Source organism: Amia ocellicauda, chromosome 6 (assembly GCF_036373705.1).
Source record: "Amia ocellicauda isolate fAmiCal2 chromosome 6, fAmiCal2.hap1, whole genome shotgun sequence".
NCBI classification, from domain to species: domain Eukaryota; kingdom Metazoa; phylum Chordata; class Actinopteri; order Amiiformes; family Amiidae; genus Amia; species Amia ocellicauda.
Genome location: NC_089855.1, coordinates 45636560 through 45657986, shown reverse-complemented (window position 1 = coordinate 45657986; position 21427 = coordinate 45636560). Strand labels below are relative to the sequence as shown.

General features: G+C 47.1%; 3 protein-coding genes across 7 annotated transcripts; 2 read left to right on the top strand and 1 right to left on the bottom strand.

Annotated features, from left to right (window-relative positions):
- The first annotated feature begins 339 nt into the window (after window positions 1-339).
- On the top strand, window positions 340-2164 carry phf5a (PHD finger protein 5A). The gene is made up of 4 exons (XM_066707254.1): window positions 340-439; window positions 889-912; window positions 1342-1508; window positions 1933-2164. The coding sequence occupies exons 1-4, from the start codon at window positions 388-390 to the stop codon at window positions 2020-2022; spliced, it is 333 nt and encodes a 110-aa protein (XP_066563351.1). The 5' UTR covers window positions 340-387; the 3' UTR covers window positions 2023-2164.
- A 920-nt stretch (window positions 2165-3084) lies between these two features.
- On the top strand, window positions 3085-8552 carry tob2 (transducer of ERBB2, 2). 3 transcript variants are annotated; one of them, XM_066707253.1, is made up of 2 exons: window positions 3085-3251; window positions 5509-8552. In XM_066707253.1, exon 2 carries the CDS (start codon window positions 6013-6015, stop codon window positions 7324-7326), a length of 1314 nt encoding a protein of 437 aa, XP_066563350.1. In that variant the 5' UTR covers window positions 3085-3251; window positions 5509-6012; the 3' UTR covers window positions 7327-8552. The 3 variants fall into 3 exon arrangements, with proteins under 3 accessions (XP_066563350.1, XP_066563348.1, XP_066563349.1); XM_066707251.1 differs by lacking the exon at window positions 3085-3251 and adding an exon at window positions 3512-3784; XM_066707252.1 differs by lacking the exon at window positions 3085-3251 and adding an exon at window positions 3794-3969.
- An 814-nt stretch (window positions 8553-9366) lies between these two features.
- Window positions 9367-20514, bottom strand: tefa (TEF transcription factor, PAR bZIP family member a). 3 transcript variants are annotated; one of them, XM_066707247.1, is made up of 5 exons: window positions 20216-20514; window positions 13059-13592; window positions 12730-12947; window positions 12271-12482; window positions 9367-11821 (listed from the first exon to the last, which is right to left on the bottom strand). In XM_066707247.1, exons 1-5 carry the CDS (start codon window positions 20319-20321, stop codon window positions 11788-11790), a joined length of 1104 nt encoding a protein of 367 aa, XP_066563344.1. In that variant the 5' UTR covers window positions 20322-20514; the 3' UTR covers window positions 9367-11787. The 3 variants fall into 3 exon arrangements, with proteins under 3 accessions (XP_066563344.1, XP_066563343.1, XP_066563345.1); XM_066707246.1 differs by lacking the exon at window positions 20216-20514 and adding an exon at window positions 14356-14618; XM_066707248.1 differs by lacking the exons at window positions 9367-11821; window positions 20216-20514 and adding an exon at window positions 14356-14619 and having other exon boundaries at window positions 12267-12482.
- Window positions 20515-21427: the final 913 nt, after the last annotated feature.

The following is a 21427-nucleotide window of genomic DNA, read 5'->3' as shown; positions in this document are numbered from 1 at the left end:
ATAAAATGGTCAACAAATGCTTTAAAAACAAAATCCAAATCAATCGCTTTAAAATATGCGTAAAAATATAGGTCAAAAATTTGTAAAGGATAATATGTAAATATAAGAAATATTTACAACAATTAACGGAACTGTAATATGGTTGCTACGGGAACCACCCGGAAAGTCAATGACTGTAAAAATAAAATAAAAAATCAAATTTGAACGGATTTTGTGAAACAATAAACTACGTTCGTAATAAATTAAAGATACAAGCAAGCATGTCGATTTTGAGAATAATAAATAATCAGTTTATTAAAATGTATTTATTTTTCGAACTACAGTTCAGAGTTCAGAGTTTAGAGGTTAAAGGTGAAAAGCGACAGGGCGCGTTGTCTGCAATCCAATATGGCCAAACATCATCCAGATTTGATTTTCTGTAGAAAACAAGCCGGTGTCGGTAAGAAATTTTTATATTTGATTTCAATTACAACTTAGACCTTCGTGTGTACATTGTGGGGTGAAGTAATATTGAACCACAGCAGGAATCTACATTTTAAACCGTGGGTTACAATGAATGGTGCAGTTCTTGACGGAACACAAGCTACAGTACCGTGATCTCTCTTGCATACAGTAACTTGCTACAGTTCTTGTTTAAAAGTACGGTACCGTGTTGCCGTTTTCTAATTTGCGAATTGATATATACATTAATATTCATTTGTGAGTTTGCTTTGGGGTTCCGTGCTTTACTGATTGGACCGTTTAGCACTAATACAATGTTAACGTAGTTACACTTACTGTTTTGGGTACGATTACTCTTAATATGCATTTATTTGTAGTAGTGTATTATTATTTTATACTTTATTATTATGATGTAGGTCTAATATAATTGTGCATTTTGTTTTTCAGCCATTGGAAGGTTGTGTGAAAAATGTAAGTTGCCTTTGTGGTTTTTCTGCTTGTTCTACGATTGTTGTGCAGTGCCCAGTCAGTGTCAGTGCGTATGTGTACAGTTTTTCGTGATATATTGGGACTTTTTTTTTTTAAGGTTACAAACTGGTAATTACTTAAAATTACAAGATTATTATGCTATAACTGTGAAATGTAGGGACTTTGTCTAGAGTCCCCATGAGTCAAATCGCTTAAAAAACATACTAAATGATGTTTTATTGAAAATGTTAAAATGCAGAAAGTTTTTTGTGAGGGTTAGGGGATAGAATCTATAGTTTGTACAGTATGTGTGGTGTACCTCTCTCTCAGCGCAGTGCCCAGTCAGCCAGTGTCTTGGTGTTGTTGGCGGTAGCCCGAACTATATTATTCTTTACTCCCCTCCCATCCCTCCACACACCCCCTCCTCCCCAGGCGATGGCAAGTGTGTGATCTGTGACTCGTACGTGCGGCCCTGCACATTGGTGCGCATCTGCGACGAGTGCAACTACGGCTCCTACCAGGGCCGCTGTGTCATCTGCGGGGGGCCGGGCGTGTCGGACGCATACTACTGCAAGGAGTGCACCATCCAGGAGAAGGACGTGAGTCCCTGTCCCTCGGTGTCTCCCCCATCCTGCCTTGTTCTCTCTCTTTCTGTTTCTCAGTGCGTCTCACTTTTCTGTCTCTGTCTCTCTCTCTCTCCTCTACCCTCTTGGTCTTTCTGTCTCTGCGCATGTGCCTCACTCCCCATCTCTCTCTCTCTGTATTACGCTTTCTGTCTCTGTACAGCTCTCTATCTAGTTCTGTCTCGTTCTGTCAATATTGGTGTCCCATAAGGTATACTGTACATTTGCAGTGCAGTAAAAAAACAAGGCAGTGAAGCATGATGCACTGCAGTACAGGTACGCTATACAGCACATTGCAAAGCAGTACATTACAGTGCAGTACAATACGAGTTACTACAGGATAATTGCAGGTTTTGAATAGAATGTTATGATTTATTGAGGTTTTATTTCCCCCCTTCAGCGAGACGGCTGCCCCAAGATCGTGAACCTGGGCAGCTCCAAGACGGACTTGTTCTATGAGCGGAAGAAATACGGGTTTAAGAAGAGGTGAAAGGTCAGGCAGCGGTCACTGCCCACCCCAGCCCAAACTCCGGATCGGTGTCCAACAGCTGATTTTTCAAATATTATTTTCCTCTCCCTCCATTTCCCACATGTAGGATGTTCAGGATGTAATAAAACTGTTTTTGTTTTTCTATGCTGTGTAACATCTCTGTGTCATGGAAGGAACCTTCTGTGTCCATTTGAGGGGGGTTACAGGTCACGAAGAGGGAGAACGATGGTGGGAGCATTAATTAATGTAAAGGAAGAAGGTGGGCAGGAAGTGTGGGTGAGCTGTCTCAGCTGAGGGACTGAGAGAGAGCCTTCAGCAGGGGCGAGAGCTGGGAGAGAGCAGTCACTCCACTATCATTGATGTTGAACTCAAAATAAACCACCAGAAGGAACAGCTTAGTTTTATCATACAACTGTTGTGCAGAAAGTGTTATATGTACAGGGTATTTTAAAATAAGTAGACCATTTCAAACATTTGTTGTGATCAAACTCCCATCTGTTAGATTCACACAGTCGCCAGGGTAACCCATGGAGCTGGAAGGAGACGGGTTTGGGAGTTATGGTCTCCATTTACATTATTAATATAGTTTGATCAAGTGAAAGTGAAGTGAAATTGTATAGTTCTTTCACCATTCCCCTCCTTGTATTGCACTAGCAACAGAAAATACCCTCAATACCAGGGGTGGCTAACCCTGGTCCAGGAGAGCCACAGGGTCCAGATCTCACTGCTTAAATTAACCTTTTGTCTTAATTAGGCAAAACGTGTTCAAGGTATACAATGATTGGTAATTTAGAGAGACCTGGAAATCCTTAAGGATTGTGGCTCTACAGGAGCAGGGTTCGCCACCCCTGCTCTATACCAAAGCTTTTGACCATTTCAGAAAGGAAAATCATAAAAAAAACTTCCCAGACTGCATTGTGGTTTCCAGTTCCTTCCAGGGCCCGCCTCTGGTGTCTCTGATTGGCCAGGCAGGGAACACCCGGCTCATCCAGTGTGGCTGTCCCCTGCTTGGCCAATAGGGGCTCTGTTGCTATCAGGGAGCTTGTATTTTTAGCCAAGGGGCCTGAGTGTATCCTTCTGTATGGCCTGGATCCTTCCGCCAAGCAATCTAGAAGCTGCTGTAATGTCTCCTCAGTGAAGCCTGGCCTGGCTGGGGACTGTGCTCTCTGTACGGTGTGTATCCGTGTCAGAGCCCTGATGTGGAGGAAGCTGGCTGAACAACTGCAGTGGTGAGGCATCACAGAGATAGAGGGGGTCGAAAGGGAAAATGTGAAGGAGACAGGAGGAGAGGAGACTGAGCAGAATGGGAGAATTGGGGACAATGAGGGGAGGTGGAAGGAGAAAGAGATGGGGTGAAAAAGGACTGATTGACTGACACAAATACACACACAAAGCGTTAAATCCAGAACCAACCATGAAGTAGTCCCGGCAGTGAAACCGCGTCACACGGTGGGCAGGGGGTGGTATAAATGCGCCGGCTTGTCAAGCAGTCAAGTTGCACCCCGCCTCTCACAAGCGTCTCCGCCAAGTCCAGCGAGCGGAGTCGCGGCTTCATCCCCAAAAATACCTACACAGCTCCAGCCATTGTAAACAATACATAAATGGAGGTTACGAAAAAGGAATAGGCTACATCTCCGCCAGGGCCAAAGCAAACCACATCCTAAGCAAGCATATGTCCGCAACGACACTTGTGTGGGACTGTAGGAAATAAACCCGTCCGGATCTGAGCGCTTACAGCAGACCAGCTCTCTCCCGACCCGGAGTAAGTACCACCGCGCTCCGGGGATACACGGTGCATGGGCCGCCGCATACCCCGCTATCCCGGCCGGAGATGCCCGCACTGACGGGCTGCGGGGAACACAGTACCGAGCAGTACAATAATGGCAATATCACACCAATAAGGACGAGGCATGTGTTGTGATGGACTGTCATCCATTTTAGAAGGAGGTGAGCAGCCAGTGATCATTTTGAGAAGATGCATTATTTATTGATTTCCAACAAAACCCCACAACAACAACAACACCGTTTAAATGGAGGAGGAGCGGGGTAATGCAGTGTTATAACGGGCTGTTTATTAGTTGGGGGGCGATAGGTCTCCTGCTTAATCCAATTCGCTGGTTGACATGAAGACGATTATATTAATGTTATGCTAAGGCGCGTACGAGTATTGAAATCGCAATGTGTTCTGTATAACGACTCGCTATCCGTCTTTCCATCCGTCTCTCCATCGCATAAAATAATCCGTGTAAGCCAGGCGGCCCTGTCGGGATGCGGGGAGACTGGGCCTCAGACGGAACCGTCAGCATCCATCCACATCTGCCCGTCTGTCCTGCTAACCTGTACACCAGATGTCGTACAGGCGCACTCCGTAGCTCCGATGAATCATTTCATAGACCAACGCAGGCAGTGTGCTGTCGTCCCACTGGTCAGGGTTTTCCACGAACATTTCCCATGTAGATCACGACTTCTGATTGATATGTTAAATATGGTCTGCCTGTAGTATGTGTTAATATTATTAATAATGGTTGTACAGGTATTTAACGACAATATAAACAATGGCACTGGGCGTCAGCGTGTCTCCCGTCTGCTCTAATTCAATTCCCTCATCCTCCGTCCCCCTGCGACCATACACAGCTGCCGTATCGGTTGCCTTGCTCGCCTACATTCATAATCCACGACGGGCCTGTGATCGCACTGGTCAGCGCACACCGGCTTTTCCGGTCGGACAGACCAGTTAAAGCGCGGTGAGCGTGAAAGACGAGGAAAGAATAATGGCAGTATAACCGTAACAGAGAGGCGGTACAGCAGGGGCTCCAGCCCTGGTCCGGAGAGAGACAGCCCGGTACAGTGGTATATGTAACCCGCCCCGCCCGCACTCCTGACCCGCCGGCTTCAGCTCCAATGTCACCTTCGACAGCGCGACCCGCTCACGGTCTTCGTGTTTACATCGGAAAGAGGCCGGAATTGCGTTTTCTACTACAATGTAACTCTAAGCTTTTCGACCATAAACACCGAGCTGTTCTGTCAATGCGCTTACCAGTGTAGTGCGAGAGGGCCGTTATTAATGATTCTGTCATTAGCGAAACTATATCGTCACCATTCATATCATTAGTAGCAGCAGCAGCTGTATTGTTATGGTTATTGTTTTTGTTGTGCCGATAAGGAGACCGGGTAGTACACGCGTAGTGATGACGTCAGGCGGAAGTAAGGTGTACGCGTTGGTCTGGGGATTCTGGGAAAATGAGTTTTGTTAATCGTGCGTAGGCCTTGTAGGACAGCGAGCAGTTGAAAAATACGATAGTATATTTTCTAAGGCTAATATGTACATGAAAATGTAGCTATATATTTTTGAGACAGTTGCGACATGGAGATGCTCTCACTCTCTCTCCTTCACACACTCATACTGTCTCACTAGTGCTTTTCATCTCTCTTCCACATTATTTTGTTTCCTGTATACATTGCAAATAAGCACTGTCTCCTTATCAGGTCTGAAAGAAGAGTCGGAAGGAGAGAAAGGAAAGGAGGAGGAGGAGGAGAAGAAGAAAGAGGAGGAAGATCCACCTTCCATCTTGCCACCAGCACTGGATCGAAGACGGACCTACCTGATCGACTGCTTTGCCTGTACAACGTCTGCCCTGCTGGAGCTCTCCTGAGGATCAAATGCACACACCTTAATCCCCTCCTACCCTATCTGTCAGGCTCTCCCATCGCTATAGCCAGTAAAACAGCACTGTATCTAAGTCTAACGGAGCCCCCCTGAAGATAATCTGTTTATTTAGACCGCACTCTCACTGTTCCTCTCCTCCTTCTCTCCAACCTGCTCCACCCTCCCCCGGCTTACCACTCCAACTCTTTCAATTCCCAACTCACTCCCTCCCTCAAGCCGACCCCACTGGACTGGGCCCTTCCACTGGGCCCTCTCACCCACTTGAACCCTTCTAGCTCCCTCCCTCTCTCCCTCAGACTGAACCCTTCCCCCCAAAACCTACGATGCACCTGGAGGTGAAGGTGGCCCTGCACTTCATCATGTCCCACTTGTACGACCAGTTGCCCCGGCGGCGGGCGGAGCTGTTCGGGGACGAGTTGCGTGGGCTCCTGCTCTCTCACTTCTCAGGCCACTGGTACCCCGAGGCCCCCCTCCGTGGCTCTGGCTTCCGCTGCCTGCACCTGGGGGCGCCCCCCCCTGACCCCCTCGTGGCGGAGGCGGCCAGGCGCAGCGGGCTGGACGCCGGGGAAGTTAGCGCCCACCTGCCGGCCGGCCTGAGCCTGTGGATCGACCCCTTTGAGGTGTCCTACCAAGTCGGGGAGAAGGGACCGGTGGAGGTGTTGTATTTGAAGGAGGCCGGGCCACGTGGTCGCCCCCAGCAGCAGACTCCATCCTCCACTTCCTCCTCCACATCCTCCTCTCCACCTCCTCCTCCTCCTTCTCCCTCTTCCTCCTCTAAGCAGGACCAAAGTGAGGAGGAAGGGGTGGTGCTGGGAGAGGAGGAGCCACAGCAGCAGGAAGAGAAGGAGAAGGAATGTAGGGGGGGTAGGAGTGTGGGATTCAACCCCGAGGCGCAGGTTTTCATCCCGGTCGGGGGCAGAGGGGCCTCGGTTCTCTCCAGCTCGCCGCCACCCCCCACCTCCCCGTTGCCGGCACTGGCGTTTGGCCACTTCCCTCTGCCTCCTTCCTCCCCTTCTAACTCCCCTCCGGTCTCTTCCTCTACCTCCTCCTCTCTGGCTTCCCCCACCTGCCCCCACTCCTACTTCCCCCCGCAGCAGCAGCAGCAGCAGCAGCAGCAGCAGCAGCAACAGCCGCAACAGCCGCCGCAGTCACAGCACCCCCCACTCTCCCGCCCCACCCCCTCCCAGCCACTCTTCTTCACCACAGCCAGTTTTGCTGCTACCAAGTTCGGCTCCACAAAGATGAAGAAAACGGGAGGAGGCGGAGGGGGTGCATCTCAACAGAGGCCGTCCCGCTCTCCTACTACCACTATCCCCGGCCTAGGCAAACACGGCCAACCCCTGCCCCTGTCCCTGCACTCCCTGGGCGCCCCCCCCATCAGCCAGCTCTCACCCAACGCCAAGGAGTTTGTCTACCCAGGACCACCAGGGCCTCTGTACCTGGACACAGACCCCTCTCCCTCCCAGGGCAGCCCCTTCCTCCCTTCCTTTCACAGCCCCGGTGGTGGCGGCGTTGGTGGCAGTAGTGGGATCTCTGGCGGCCTGTACACCGAGAGCTCTGCTTTCATGGAGGGCCTGGGAGGCTATGGCCTGCAGTACCCCAGCCAGAGCTTCCAGCCTGTCGTCCTGGCCAACTGAGCTCAGCGAGACTTCCCTTGTGAAGCGGGCATTTCCTTTTTGACCGGGTATTATTTTTCTGTTTTCCAGAAAGGGGAGGGGTAGAGTGCGTGAGTGAGTGGGCCGGTCTTCTGCCTGGTGTGGCTGTTGGGACTGTTAGTGTGGCTGCTTGCTACCACACTGTTGTTATTTGTGCTACTGCTCTGCTCTACTCGGTTTGGGGTTTGGTCTCGGGCAACGAGTCGATGCTCTTGGTGACGAGCCCTGGGGGAGCTGTTTCGTCGCCAGTGAAAGAAGGATTTTGTTTCTCTTTTTCTTTTCCTTTTGGCATTTTTCTTTTGTTTTTGTTTTGGAGGGGGTGCAGAGGTCTGTTTAATTCACATTGGAAGTGACACCGGTCCTTGAGATTGTACAGTCCAGTCCAGCAGGGATCTCCATAATGAAACCATTGCTGGATCTGGAAGCGTTTCCCCATCACCCACAAACACGCTGCCTTCAAGGAATTCATTTTACTCCTAGTTAATCCCCTTCCCTTTAAGTGGAGAGGCACTGTATACTTCCAGTACTGACTGGAGATATGAGAGAGACACACGCTCACACACTTCCTGCACACTGTGACTTTCCTGCAGTGACTACAGATCCAACCCGACTGGGAACGGAAACATTTAGAGTGCAGACCTGACCATACTGGTCACTAGAGCAGAGAGGGGTGCTAGTGTGAAATGGGTTCACCTGAGGTAGTAACTGGGCTGAGAGAACTAGAGCTGGGAAGAAAAGAGTTGGGAAAGTGGTTTTATTTTACTAATTTATTGCTTCTTTATTCTGTATATGTATGGATTTATTTTTTTGATCTTTACATTGGTTTGAAGTAAACTTAGGGAAAGCAAAAATATATATATAATATTTATTTCTAACTTAAGAATTTTCTATTTTTTGCCATTTACTTAGTTACAAAGAGGGATCTAGTAAATTTGTAAAGGGTAAGACAAATCTATATATATGAATTTAATGTGTATATATTTCCTAATGTATGTTTGTTTATTAATTATCCAGGAAATTATTTTGTTTGTTCTTTTCACGATTTAGTTTTTTTCTTACAAGCGATCAAATTATTTTTTCAATGAAAGTTTAATAAAAAATCTGTATAAGCAAGTTGAAGCAGAAATCTATTAAATAATAAATTGCATTTAAAAAAAAAAAAAATGTATAATCCTGTACGGAATTTACTCAATAAAAGCTGGACTCGTTATGGTCTGCCTAGTGAGTTATTGATCAGTTTTGGATATTGTTGCGTTACCCAGATGGGTGTAGTTGAACACATCCTCCATTTAAATCAGTTATTTGGGTCATTCCCTTTGCAGTGTAATTCAAAATATTTTGAGATTGTTGAAAATAATACATTTAAATATATCTCATTATATTAAAAACAAAACTAGTCTGGTGGTTGGTTGCTTCAGTAAATAGTCTTTTATTTTTTACTGCATTAATCCAGTTAAAACAAAGAGCTGGGGATAATGGCAAAATGTTGGCAAAATCGTGGATTTTAAGATTTGTTTTGTTTTGTTTTCTGGCCTACCTTGCGGCTGGTCGCTCTCTCTACTCCAGAGAACATGTTATCCTTTGGGCTGCTGGTGGATCTCTCTCTCAAATTCAGTTAAAAATACGACTTAATTGGCTTGATTAAGTGACCCAGTGTTGCCGAAGCACTGACTCACATGTCTATAGTGCTCAGTAACAGGAGCAACGGGGAACAATAAATACATTTATATTTAACAATTTAACCGCTCTCATTCATCTATCAGTCTCTGGCACCACCTGCTCTCGCTGCCCCACAACCCTCACCCTCAGGGAGAATGCTTTCTAGAAGTTCTGTTCTCATCTCACAAAAGACCCATCTCTCTCTACCCCACCTGCCCACACTTCTCTTCCTATTACACTATAAATTCTGTAAGGACAAACAGACCCCCCTCTTAAGACCTATACTGTACCTGCTATAGGGACAGATGAACTCCCGTACCTAATGTCTATACAGTGGTATGCGAAACAAGAGACTGATACAGGTTATAGTTCTTCAAACCTTTATTATTAATATTATTACTGATTCTATTATGTACAGAACAGTTAATGCCTGGTCAAATGTCCTCCAGTACAGTTGGTGTACACAGTCTCAAACAAAATAAAATCCAAAAACTCAAAATGAAAAGCATAACAGCAAAACAAAACAGACGTACAAACCTTAAAACGCAACCAAAATATGAGAGACAACCAAACACTAATAATAATAATAATGTATATTTTCCATTTATAAAAAATAAAACAAACATCAACAGCAGTGATACAATAATGTACAGTTTTTGCTTTCATTATTATTTTAGTTATTGCAGGTATTGTACTGCCCTGCTGGGGGCCCTCCCTGGATCCATCCACAGTCCTCAGAAAGGATTGTGGTATTGACACCCCCCCCCTCCTTCTCCCACTGTATATATCTGTTACTGTAATTCTCCAGGACAAGGGCTGAAGAGAACCCCCCTCCTTAAGTGTATAACACGGTTAACTTAACTGTCAATGAAACTCTAAAGGAAAGCAATACTAAGAGCACTGTGGCCCCCCTCCCCTCCAATGCCACCCACATGATGTGAAGTTAGCCTAGAAACGGTGGATAAAAAAGGTCTGTTCTCCGGTCCCACAATAAAGACTGCCACAGACAGACACACAGAGCAATAGGGAGATGTATACAGACAAGAGTGGTCCACGTTGCGCAGACAACAGATGATCTGTGGGGGGGTTATTTACAAAAACTTCACACGGGGGGGGGTCTATACATACACACACTCTACACACATACAAACTCTCTCTCTCGGCAGCAGTCTACTAGGGTTCTGACAAGACACTTGTAAAGAGTTAAGACAACTGTTCCCTGCCTTAGGAGGGTCTGCAAGGAAAAATAATATAATAATCTGCAGAAAGACATATATAGCATTCTGAAATCTAGAGCATGGCTTTGATGCATCAGAACCACAGTCCTGCCCGCTGGACGGCTCCTCTAGCGGAGATGAACACAGAGCTCGAATGCTCAAGCACACCCTGCCAGTGCAGTCCAGTCTGCTCGTTGTCAACCAGGCGAGCGCAATGACACGTCACACTCCAGTGCACCCGTGGGCTCGTGTCAGAGGTCAGAGGTCAGGCTGAGGGCCAGACATCAATTTTACAGCTTCTGCCCGAGGAGGATTATTCCTGTACTAAACTGTGTATTTATTCATATATATATATATATATATATATATATATATATATATATGATTTATAGCTCTATGTATGATTTTACATATATATACATACATACAGGTGCACCCCACTTACAGCGTACTCCAGGGACCATAGAAATCGGTACATTATACATTGTAACCATTATAATGATAAAGGTTGTCGATGTCATTACTTAAAATATAATAAATGCAGGAAGTTTGACTGCCAAACAACTTGAGTTTATCATTGCCTACATGGTATTATTTTAGCTACATTCATATTAGGAACAGTCTTAGTTTAACACCAAGAACAGAGTAAAGTATGAATAATATTATATAGGCTATATATTTGTATTATATAATAATCTGTAAACTGCATATGAAAGCATAGTTGCTCTGATTTGTTTCGTGATTTAGCTCCCGGCTTGTCCAAACTGTTCTTCATTATTGTGTTTACCAATGTTTTCAGTCAACTACATTCCTCAGATGCCAAAATGTTGCTTCCACAAAACAATCTGGTAATGACGGAAGGAAGATATGCTATACAAGAGTCTTAACCAGAGTAATCCCCCATGAAACCTGTGTTGTTTGGTGGAGACCAGTCTTTTGAGTACACTGTAAACAGATACTGTCTAACCGGGTCTGCTGTAAGTAAAGTGCACCTGTATTTATAGGTGCTGCTGCGAGTGTCAGGGAGTGACAGTACGTTCACTGTCACACAGGCCGGTCAGCTGCTATTTTGTGGTTATTTCTCTCCTCGTCCGACTAAATCTTTACTGAAGGGCCCGCACTGCCCCGACCCCCATGTATAGGGCAGTCAGTCGCACCACAGGAGTTTAGAGAGCCTCCATAATCCCACAACCACACTGGGATAGGCACTGGCAGGGAGTAGAAGACCATTGTAGGCCTCTGTGCACATGGACTACAGCTAAAGGTCTACCAACTGACCCCACTTTCACAAGACACCAAGATTTTTTGTTTTTAAGTCTCAAAAGTATAGACATCACAACCAGGACACTCTCTCTCCCCACACTCGTCCTTTTGCATCCCCCTATTCACTTGTTCTTGCATTCTGCTTTCTCTCCATCTCCTCCTCCTCCGCTTCCTTCTTCATTACTTCCTTTGATGCATCTGTTCATCCCTTTTCGAATATTTATTTATTTATTTATTTCCTCCCTCCACTGTAAATAAATGAATAAATGAATAAACTTCTCTCCTTTTCTGTCTCTCTCTGTGTTTATGAGTCCAGTACGTCAGCCTCCTGATTTGCGCTTTGAACAGAGAAAGAATGAGGGATTAATGACGGGGGTGGCAGAAACAAACAGAGAAAGGGAAACTCAGTTTTGTGATTATTGTTATTTTCTTCTTTCATAGATTGCTTGGCATTCATCCCTATACTATAGATATCTTTTTTGTTTATTAGTATTTTGTGTGAGTGTGCTTCTCTTTTAAAGGAGGGACAGTCTTCCTCTCTGTCCAACTCTCTGCACTTCTGCTTGTCTCTGGTAAGCCTGTCTCTCTGTCTGTCCATCTCTCTCACTGTGTGAAGGGCAACTGTCTCTCTCCCTCTTTCTCCTCTTCTCAATGTTAATGGCATCTCTCTCTCTCTCTCTCCCCTGCTCAGTGTCAGTGAAGAGTGGGTTGGCGGTTTAACTGTCTCGCTCTGGTGCAATGAGGTAGGGTGAGTTGGGGTCGGCGGGCAGGTCAGTGTGATCCTTACAGGGGCCCGTATTTGGCCTGGTAGCGCGCCACCACGCTCCGGCAGCGCCCGCAGTCCCGGCGCAGCTCGGCCACCTCCTGCCGCAGCGCCGAGTTCTCGCGCTCCAGGAAGGCAGCACGCACCGTGATCTGGTTCTCCTTCAGCCGTCGTGCATCCCGAGAGCGCTTCGCCGCCACATTGTTCTTCTTCCGCCGTGACCAGTACTTATCATCCTGGAGGGAGAGAGAAGGATGAATTTAAGACTGTAGTATTGTTCCCCAGTCTTCCCCCCCTCTCTCTCTCTCTCTCTCCCTCTCCCTCTCTCTCTAAGCTCTACTCTCTCTCTCTCTCTAAGCTCTACCTCTGTCCTTCCCTGCCCCTCCCTCTAACCCCCTCCCACCTTATCTGTCCCAATATGTCCCTATCTGTACCTTTTCACTCTCCTCTACCCACTCCTGTCCTTACCCCTCCCTCCCTCACCTTCTGCTCATCGGGCACGAACACTTTCTTGGCCTTCTTGATCATGGGCTGAGGCTTCAGGTCGTCATCAGTGAAGCGGTGCTTACGCGGGTCGAACAGCTCTCCCCCCGGCACACTGGACAGCACCAGGTCCGTTGGGTCGGGCTGGAAGTTCACGGCCACCTCAATCTGCTCCGGGTCGATTGGGCTGGGTGTCAGGCGCTCCAGGACAGGGCCATCTAGAGGAGGGAGAGTGTGTCAGTCAGCGAACGTCAGTCAGTCAGTCTGTTAAGTCAGTGAGTCAGTATATTGATCAGTCAATCAGTCAGTGAGTCAGCACCCACTCTCACCCGCAGTGTCCTCGGTGGCGGTGACCAGCTCCTCCTGGCTGAGCTCCAGCTCGGCAGCGGGCAGCAGGGTGACCCCAGCCGTCACCATGGAAACCCCTGTCACCGTGGCAGCTGGCAAGGATGCCTCGCTTTTTCCCTCTCCTCCTTCTTGGACCGCCCCCTTGCTGGTGCCCTCTGATTCTTCTCCTTCCTTCTCCTCCTCCTCCTCCTCCTCCATCTTCTTCTTCTTCGGCACCTCAACTGGGCCCTCCTCCCCCTCTTGCCCACCCCCAGCTTTTCCCAGAGTCCTTTGCAGCTCCTCTTCCAGGGAGGCGGGAATGCCGTTCTCCAGCAGAAACTCATCCAGGTCCATGTACTCCAGGTGGAAGGTCTCTCCATCGTACGGGATGGTCTTGTCCCAGATGGCTGGCATCAAGGAGGCTGAGACCCCCACCGACCCCACCACCCCTCCTCCCACTCCTCCCGAGCCACTGACGCCACCCCCGCCCTCCTCACTGCCATCTTCCCCACAGAGCTTGGCTTTGTCGTCTTTCTCTGCAGGCGTGAGGAGGGAGAGAGAGAGAGAGAAAATTAGTATAATAGCCAAATTGCTCCAGCACACAGCACAGCATAACCAACAGCCCTGTGCAGAAGTGCTTCATAAAGGGTGTCTGATTTTGCCCTATACGCACTGCTCTGACAGTTTTAATCTGTTCCTGATGTCAAGTCCTCTGTACATTTTAGTCTGTCCCCTTACCACACCATTAGCTTGTTGCTCACTTGGCTGGTATTCAGATGTTAAAAGTCATCATGGTTAGAAATTGGGATCAGTTGTGCTGTTGATCACACTTCGCCAGTGGAATCAACACAGGAAACAAAAACACTCATAACCAATTTACTTAAATAAGAAAACAAGATAGTTGCTTGCACCAGCTCTGACAGGTAGCTTAGGTAAAATGCAATACATAAAATAACTGAAGTACCAACAGAAGGAGACAAACAATATAACGATGTACTTTTATCAAGTGCACGGTTTCTTAATTAAAGTGTATCGTTAAAAGTGTATTTTTGTTTGTTTTTTGAATCGGGTGTCAAATACAGTTATAATAATAATAATAATGCCAAGTTACAGTGAAAACACTGCGGAGACAGCGACGCTATTTCCGGGTCTGTGCGTGTGGATGTGCTGACATCGGCAGCGACACTGTGCACGGCAAGCACCGCGACTCGAACTCTGACCGACTTTCGGACTGGACTCGGGTGGACTCGGGTGAACTCGGCCCCTCCAGGCCGGAACCGCCCCCCGGCCCAGCCTTACCGCTGTCGCAGTGTTCCAGAAGGTTCGGCGGCGGATTCTCCATCAGTTTCTTCAGGACAACCGGGATAGAGCTGGGCAGCTCCTCCGCCGCCTCCATTACCGTAGACTGCCCCGACATTTTATACTGAAATTCAATCCTGTTACGCTGCTGCACTCTGATTCTGTTTCTGTTATTGTTCCCACAGCACCTCGGTGCGTCTTATCCTCTCTTCACCAAAACAACACCGTTCGCCTCGGCATTTGACCCGATTCCCCGGATGGAAATGAGTCGTCTCATTATTCATGAGCCGCCCCGCCCCGTCCACCCCGCCTGCTGCGCTCATTGGCCACCCGCGCTGCCAGCTCATGAATATGAACACGTCGGGGGGCGCGCGTATGCTAATGAGCACCACTCCCCCTGCGCTGATTGGCCGAGGGGCGGGGCCTGTGCGGGCACCCGGACAGAAACGTGTCTGCGAGGCCGCGCGCGGGCTGCAGTGCGAGGAGCCTGACACACTTTCAGTGTCAAACCCGGAGCCTTCGAAGTCTGACCCGCTTTTCCCCTCTATAAATACACCGCATGAACCAAAATACGCCAACGTGCTTTCTGTTTTTGTTTTTAAATCCCCACAGTCGAGAATAAGAGCCTCGTTACGCCGTGTTTCGTGTGTAGCTTTAAAAGTTTTGACAGCAGGGTATCATCCTCTAACCAGGCAATGTAGTACAAAAATACACTTTTATAGCACTACATACATTCCAGGCCATTTTATGTTACATCCCAACGCGACACAACACATACATCGGTAAAACTAAAAATGATAATTGTAATGGAGGTGGTGGTGGGGGGTTACACTGGAACTATCCGGGAAGTAAAGCCATGTTTCTCCCCCAGTTTGTAAATAAGCCCCTCCCACTACGAACGTTCCGCCTCTATGTGCAACACCGCGCGCCGGGCCGCTCAGGTGGCGCCCCTCGTGCCGCCGCGCTCAGCCAATGAGGAGGCAGCAGGTGGGGGCGTTTGTCACGTGGGGGGCGGGGCGGCACTTCAGAATCATTCTGAGCCGCTCACGTGCGGGGCCGGAAGCACTTCTTTTTGACACGACAATTATATATTTATATCTGTATATTAAAATAAAACAGTCGGTTCCCATGACAACCGCATCGCAACAGCGTAATCGCATGTAAAGGGAACAAAACGGCAGGTTTTATTTATTTGTCATTGTTTTGAGAGCGAGAGGTGGGTGAGGTTTCAGGTCTGGCCAACTATTGTGACGTCAATGGCTCGGATGGGCTCACAGAAACGATATGAAAAAGGAGACGTGATGCATCAGTGGTAATTATAGTTAAAAGAGACGAGCCAGAAATGAGCTATACCTCCAAATGCACTGCAGGCACTGTGGGGGGGTTACATGGAGGGTGACCCAGTGACCAGTTAGGACCGTATTATGGACAGGGGGTGCCACAAGTTTTCAAATAACTTTTTGGGCATCTCTCGAGTGCTGTATACACAGTAGGCTGGGGGGCGGTTTCTGTCTGATGCTCCACTCCCTCTCCCCCACCCTCTCCCTCTCCCCCTCTCCCTCTCGTGCTGTGGCTGTTCTCCAGATTGCATTACAGCACACCGTGTTCCAGCAGAGTCGAAAACAGGAAGTGAAAGAGACATGACACAGATACAAGCAACCACAGGGACACCAGAGTAGAAGAAAACCAGCTACTATAATCATCAAATAAAACTTACATTATTATATAGCTTGTATTTTACAATGTGAGAGAGAAGAGAGGCAGAGAGACACACACACTCGCTTATACACACTCTTATACTCACACCTCTTGCATACTCGCACTCTCGCACACTCACACACACACTCAGTCTCATACACAGTCACACTCTCACTGGATCTGCTTCAGCTGGTTTTGATGACTCTGTAAGCATTGACTCCACTGCTTTGACCTCACTACCCTACTACCCCACTGCTCTGACCCCATTACACACAAGGGTAGGGCAGAAACTCCAGGACTCTGAGTTTCACTGACTGGGATGCAGATGAAAAACACAAGTTGTGCCAGACAGCCCCCCTTCATACTGAACCCTGTCAGTGTGTTCGCATTTTTTGGATCAAAGTGTCTATTCTGTGACGATGCAAGTCACCCTTGCTAAGCAATATTAACAATAATAAGAATAATAATATACACAAACTACTACAGATAATAATGCAGACATACTTCTACTGTTACTACTACTACAAATAATAATCAGACAAATAATCATAATGTTGCATATGTGCACTGTCCCTTAGTGGCCCAACTAAGTAGCCATGGTCAGAGAGACAGCAGCCCCCCTGCCCAGTCAGTCCACAGCGCTCAGTCTGGGATTGAGTTTAGCTCCCTGCAGCATCCCAGTTCAGAGTTGTGACCCCCTGACCCCTGTGCCCACGTGACCTCCAGCGCCAACAACCCCAGGGTTTGGATTGGAATATCTTTGTTCTTGAACTTCTTGAACCCCGATATTATAAATAATGTTACTATTATGTAATACTACTAATAATACAACTACTAAGGTGGAGAAGGAAAACCTTTCCTAAAGGAGCTGTATAACTCAGAAGGGTGGCGTCAGTGCTAGAGGTCAGATGGTCATCTGTGCTGTGGGCATTAACTAAATGCAAAGTGAGTGAACAGAAGAAAAATCTATATCAAATCCATATTTGGTGTGACCACCCTTTGCCATCAAAACAGCATCAATTCTTCTAGGTACACTTGCACAAAGTCAGCGGTTTTGTAGGCATATAGTCAGGTGTATGATTAAACAATTATACCAAACAGGTGCTAATAATCATCAATTCAAAATGTAGGTTGAAACACAATCATTAACTGAAACAGAAACAGCCGTGTAGGAGGACTAAAACTGGGTGAGGAACAGCCAAACTCAGCTAACAAGGTGAGGCTGCTGAAGACAGTTTACTGTCAAAAGTCATACACCAGCACAGCACAGCAACAAGACACAAGGTAGTTATACTGCATCAGCAAGGTCTCTCCCAGGCAAACATTTCAAGGCAGACAGGGGTTTCCAGATGTGTTGTCCAAGCTCTTTTGAAGAAGCACAAGAAACGGGCAACGTTGAGGAGCGTAGACGCAGTGGTCGGCCAAGGAAACTTACTGCAGCAGATGAAAGACACATCATGCTTCCTTCCCTTCGCAATCGTAAGATGTCCAGCAGTGCCATCAGCTCAGAACTGGCAGAAAGTAGTGGGACCCTGGCACACCCATCTACTGTCCAGAGAAGTCTTGTCAGAAGTGGCTGTCATGGAAGACTTGCGGCCAAAAAGCCATACCTCCGACGTGGCAACAAGGCCAAGCGATTCAACTATGCACGAAAACACAGGAACTGGGGTGCAGAATAATGGCAGCAGGTGCTCTGGACTGATGAGTCAAATATTTGGCTGCATCAGAAGGCAGTTTGTTCGCCGAAGGGCTGGAGAGCGGTACACAAATGAGTATCTGCAGGCAACAGTGAAGCATGGTGGAGGTTCCTTGCACGTTTGGGGCTGCATTTCTGAAAATGGAGCTGGGGATTTGGTCAGAATGAATGGTCTCCTCAATGCTGAGAAGTACAGGCAGATACTTATCCATCATGTAATACCATCAGGGAGGCATCTGATTGGCCCCAAATTTATTCTGCAGCATGACAATGACCCCAAACATACAGCGAACTTCATTATGAACTATCTTCAGCGTAAAGAAGAACAAGGAGTCCTGGAAGTGATGGTATGGCCCCCACAGAGCCCTGATCTCAACATCATCGAGTCTGTCTGGGATTACATGAAGAGAGAGAAGCAACTGAGGCTGCCTAAATCCACAGAGCTGAGGTTAGTTCTCAAAGATGTTTGGTCCAACCTATCTGCCAAGTACCTTAAAAAAAAAAATCCCTGACTTTGTGCAAGTGTACCTAGAAGAATTGATGCTGTTTTGAAGGCAAAGGGTGGTCACACCAAATATGGATTTGATGTAGATTTGTCTTCTGTTCACTCAGTTTGCATTTAGTTAATTGATAAATATAATCTATTAACATGTTTATTTTTGAAAGCATTCTTACTTTACAGCATTTTTTCACACCTGCATAAAACTTTTGCACAGTACTGTATGTAAGTGTGTGTGTGAGTCTGTGTATGTTCGTAAGTGTGTATATAGGTCACCCGTCACTCTGTTGGGACTAATGAAGCAGTGCAGTTTCAGGCTGATGTAACACTGGGCAGTGCCTTATCAGAGCAGCAGAGGTGTTAACTCAGCATCATCTAGCAGCTTTACACGCACAATATTCAGTCAAGCAGTGTGGCAGTCAATCACTCACTAACACACACTCGCTCTCTGTTTCATTCACTTACTCAATTCCAATTCAAATTCAAAAAGAGCTTTATTGGCATGACAAGGTTACACCCGTTTTGTCTCTGGATCTCTCTCTCTCTGTAATTCATTTACACACTCTCTGGATCTCTCTGTCTCATTCATCTACTCTCTCGCTCTCTCTCTTATGCATTCATGTACTTTGGCTCTTTCTCTCTGTGATATGTTTGTGCTGTCTCACTCTCATTCACACACACACACCAGCTTCATGGTTGTAGGTGTGTGTGTCAATGTCTGCGTCTCAGGGCAAGTGTGTCAGTGTCAGAAACAGTGCGTCGGTGTGAGTGCATCAGTCCAAGTGTGTCAGTGTGTCACTGTGTGTTTAAAGCAGGCCCAGGCTGCCTACACAATGATGCCAGGATTACACCAGCACATACAACCCCACTCACACAGCTCCCACTATCACTGCTCCTGCTATTGCCCCCAGCGGCGGATTTAGGTACAGTCGACATGGGCAGGGGGTGGCACGGGGAGCGCCCGCACAAACAAAATCGTAATGGTGACATTTATGCGATCGGTTTTCTATTGCTTATTTGCACGTCACGTCAATGACATCATGTCACCGTGTGGGACTGTGAGTCAATTAACCTTGTCGGAGTGGGCGCCCTGATTGTAGTTTGTGAGTTAGGCAGGCTACTGCCTCTGAAGGTCTCCCACTCAGAGGTACAAGATGGGGAGGGGGGTGGGGGTAGGTTGACCTCCGGTCTCCCCACTGACAGCCTGAGGTAGGGGGAGCGGGGGAATCTATCATATAGTGAACCTCTAACTTTGTAAAGTACTAATGCAATTAGTAAAATCAATCACACTACAAAATGCTACTAAATAAACCACAATTCATTCATACTACTTTGAATATTGCTGCATTTTTTTCTGGTTTGTGCGAAATTGTTAAGAATAATATAAAACCAGTCTGCACACCACCAAGGTGAACTGGTTTAGTCTTGAGTCTTGGTTGACAGTGTTGGGGGATGGGTAATATATTGATGCTTGAGTGCCAAATCAACACAAATGGATAAGATAATAATCAGGTTCCCTTCTTTATAAGTGTTATTCTAGTTGTGTGATATAGGATTTGTGCAATTTAGTTTTATTTGTGTGTTTTTTGTTGGCTATAGGGTAATAGTGTAATAATTCGATTATCTTTTTTATTTGTATTTATATAGTACAATTTGTTTGTTTTTGTCGTTGTTACTTCTTTTTTTGTTGTTGTTTTTTTGTTTGTTTGTGGGGACAGACGTTGAAGAGGGGGTTCACCCAGGGAGCCATACAAGCTAGAACCGCCACTGCTCCTATCAATAATATGATATCAATAATACCACTACTGTTACTAATACTATTGCTATTGTATTGTTGTTACTGCATTTTTACTATTACTACTACTAATTATTATGAGTTACTATAACTAATTAAATTACTATTACACTCAATGCAATTGATTATAGTAGTATAAATATGAACATTGATCATCAGTAGACAGTCTTACCGTCGCTGTCCTCACAGGGCAGGGAGAAGGGATAGTCCAGCAGCGCTTTCAGCACCTCGGGGATGTCACTGGAGACGCCCAGCGTGATTTCTCCCACGGAGGACATCGCGTCACGGTAAGGGGCTGCTGGGGTAAATTGACAAACTGGCCCGTTTGTGTTTTTAGTCGTATTATTAAGACTTTAATCCACGCCGACTGTTACAACCTGATGCGAGAAACTAACTCTGCTCGTCCCAAATCATGTGCTGTTTTCAGAATATCTAGTCCAATTCGGTTACTTAACTGGCCCGCCCCTCTCATGTATATTAAGCAGCTTTGTCCGGAGGTAGACGCTGAACTCGCTGCTCTGCTTAATATCTAAGTAGGCGGCACCTCGGATTGGTGAGGGCGGACCCGCCTCCCAGGATCCAGCCAATAGGAAACGGGCCGGGGGCGGGGTTTGGTTACCTAACTGCGAAAAAGTTGGACAGGAATGCGGAACGGGTTGCGGGTTGTGGGTTGCGTGCGAGCAAGAGGGACAAGGTTATGCGAGTTCACAACGAAAAGTAAAACACTAGCCATTCAAAGTTCCTGTTGAAACTTCCTTCTGTTAGTGTTATTCCCCCCACCCTTTCAACCTCAATGGGAAACCAAACTTCAACCCTCCCTCCACTGGCACACTCACCTGGGTCCTGACCCCACTTTCTTAATTAGCAGACCCAGGGTAGTTGTGACTCCCAGGTGTGTGTGGGTCAGCCAACGCGCTAGCACTGTAGGTGTCCTGCAGGGACTGCAGATCTGACCCATTAAGACAGAGAGAGAGAGAGAGAGAGAGACGCACACACACACAGATTATACAATTACAAAGGGAGAAGTCATGAATTTGAGAGAGACGCACAGAGAGAGCGATGCAGACAGACACACACACACAGAGGGACTCGCAGACACAGGCCCAGCGCACTGCGGACTTCCTGCAGTGACCAGAGTCATCTCCCCTCCCCATCCGTCTCCACCTGCCTCTCACTTTTTCTATGTCTTAATACTTTTTTCTCTCCCTTTTGGTTTACTTCCTTCTCTCTCTCTCCTACAGTGAGACTCCAAACATTGATTCTCAGCCCCCCCTCCCTCATTACCCTGTTCTCACCTCTCCTGTCTCTGTAATTAACCCACAGCTCATTTTACATCTCGCCATTGCCCCTGGCAACAACCAACATTTGGCCCCCGTTCCCTCCC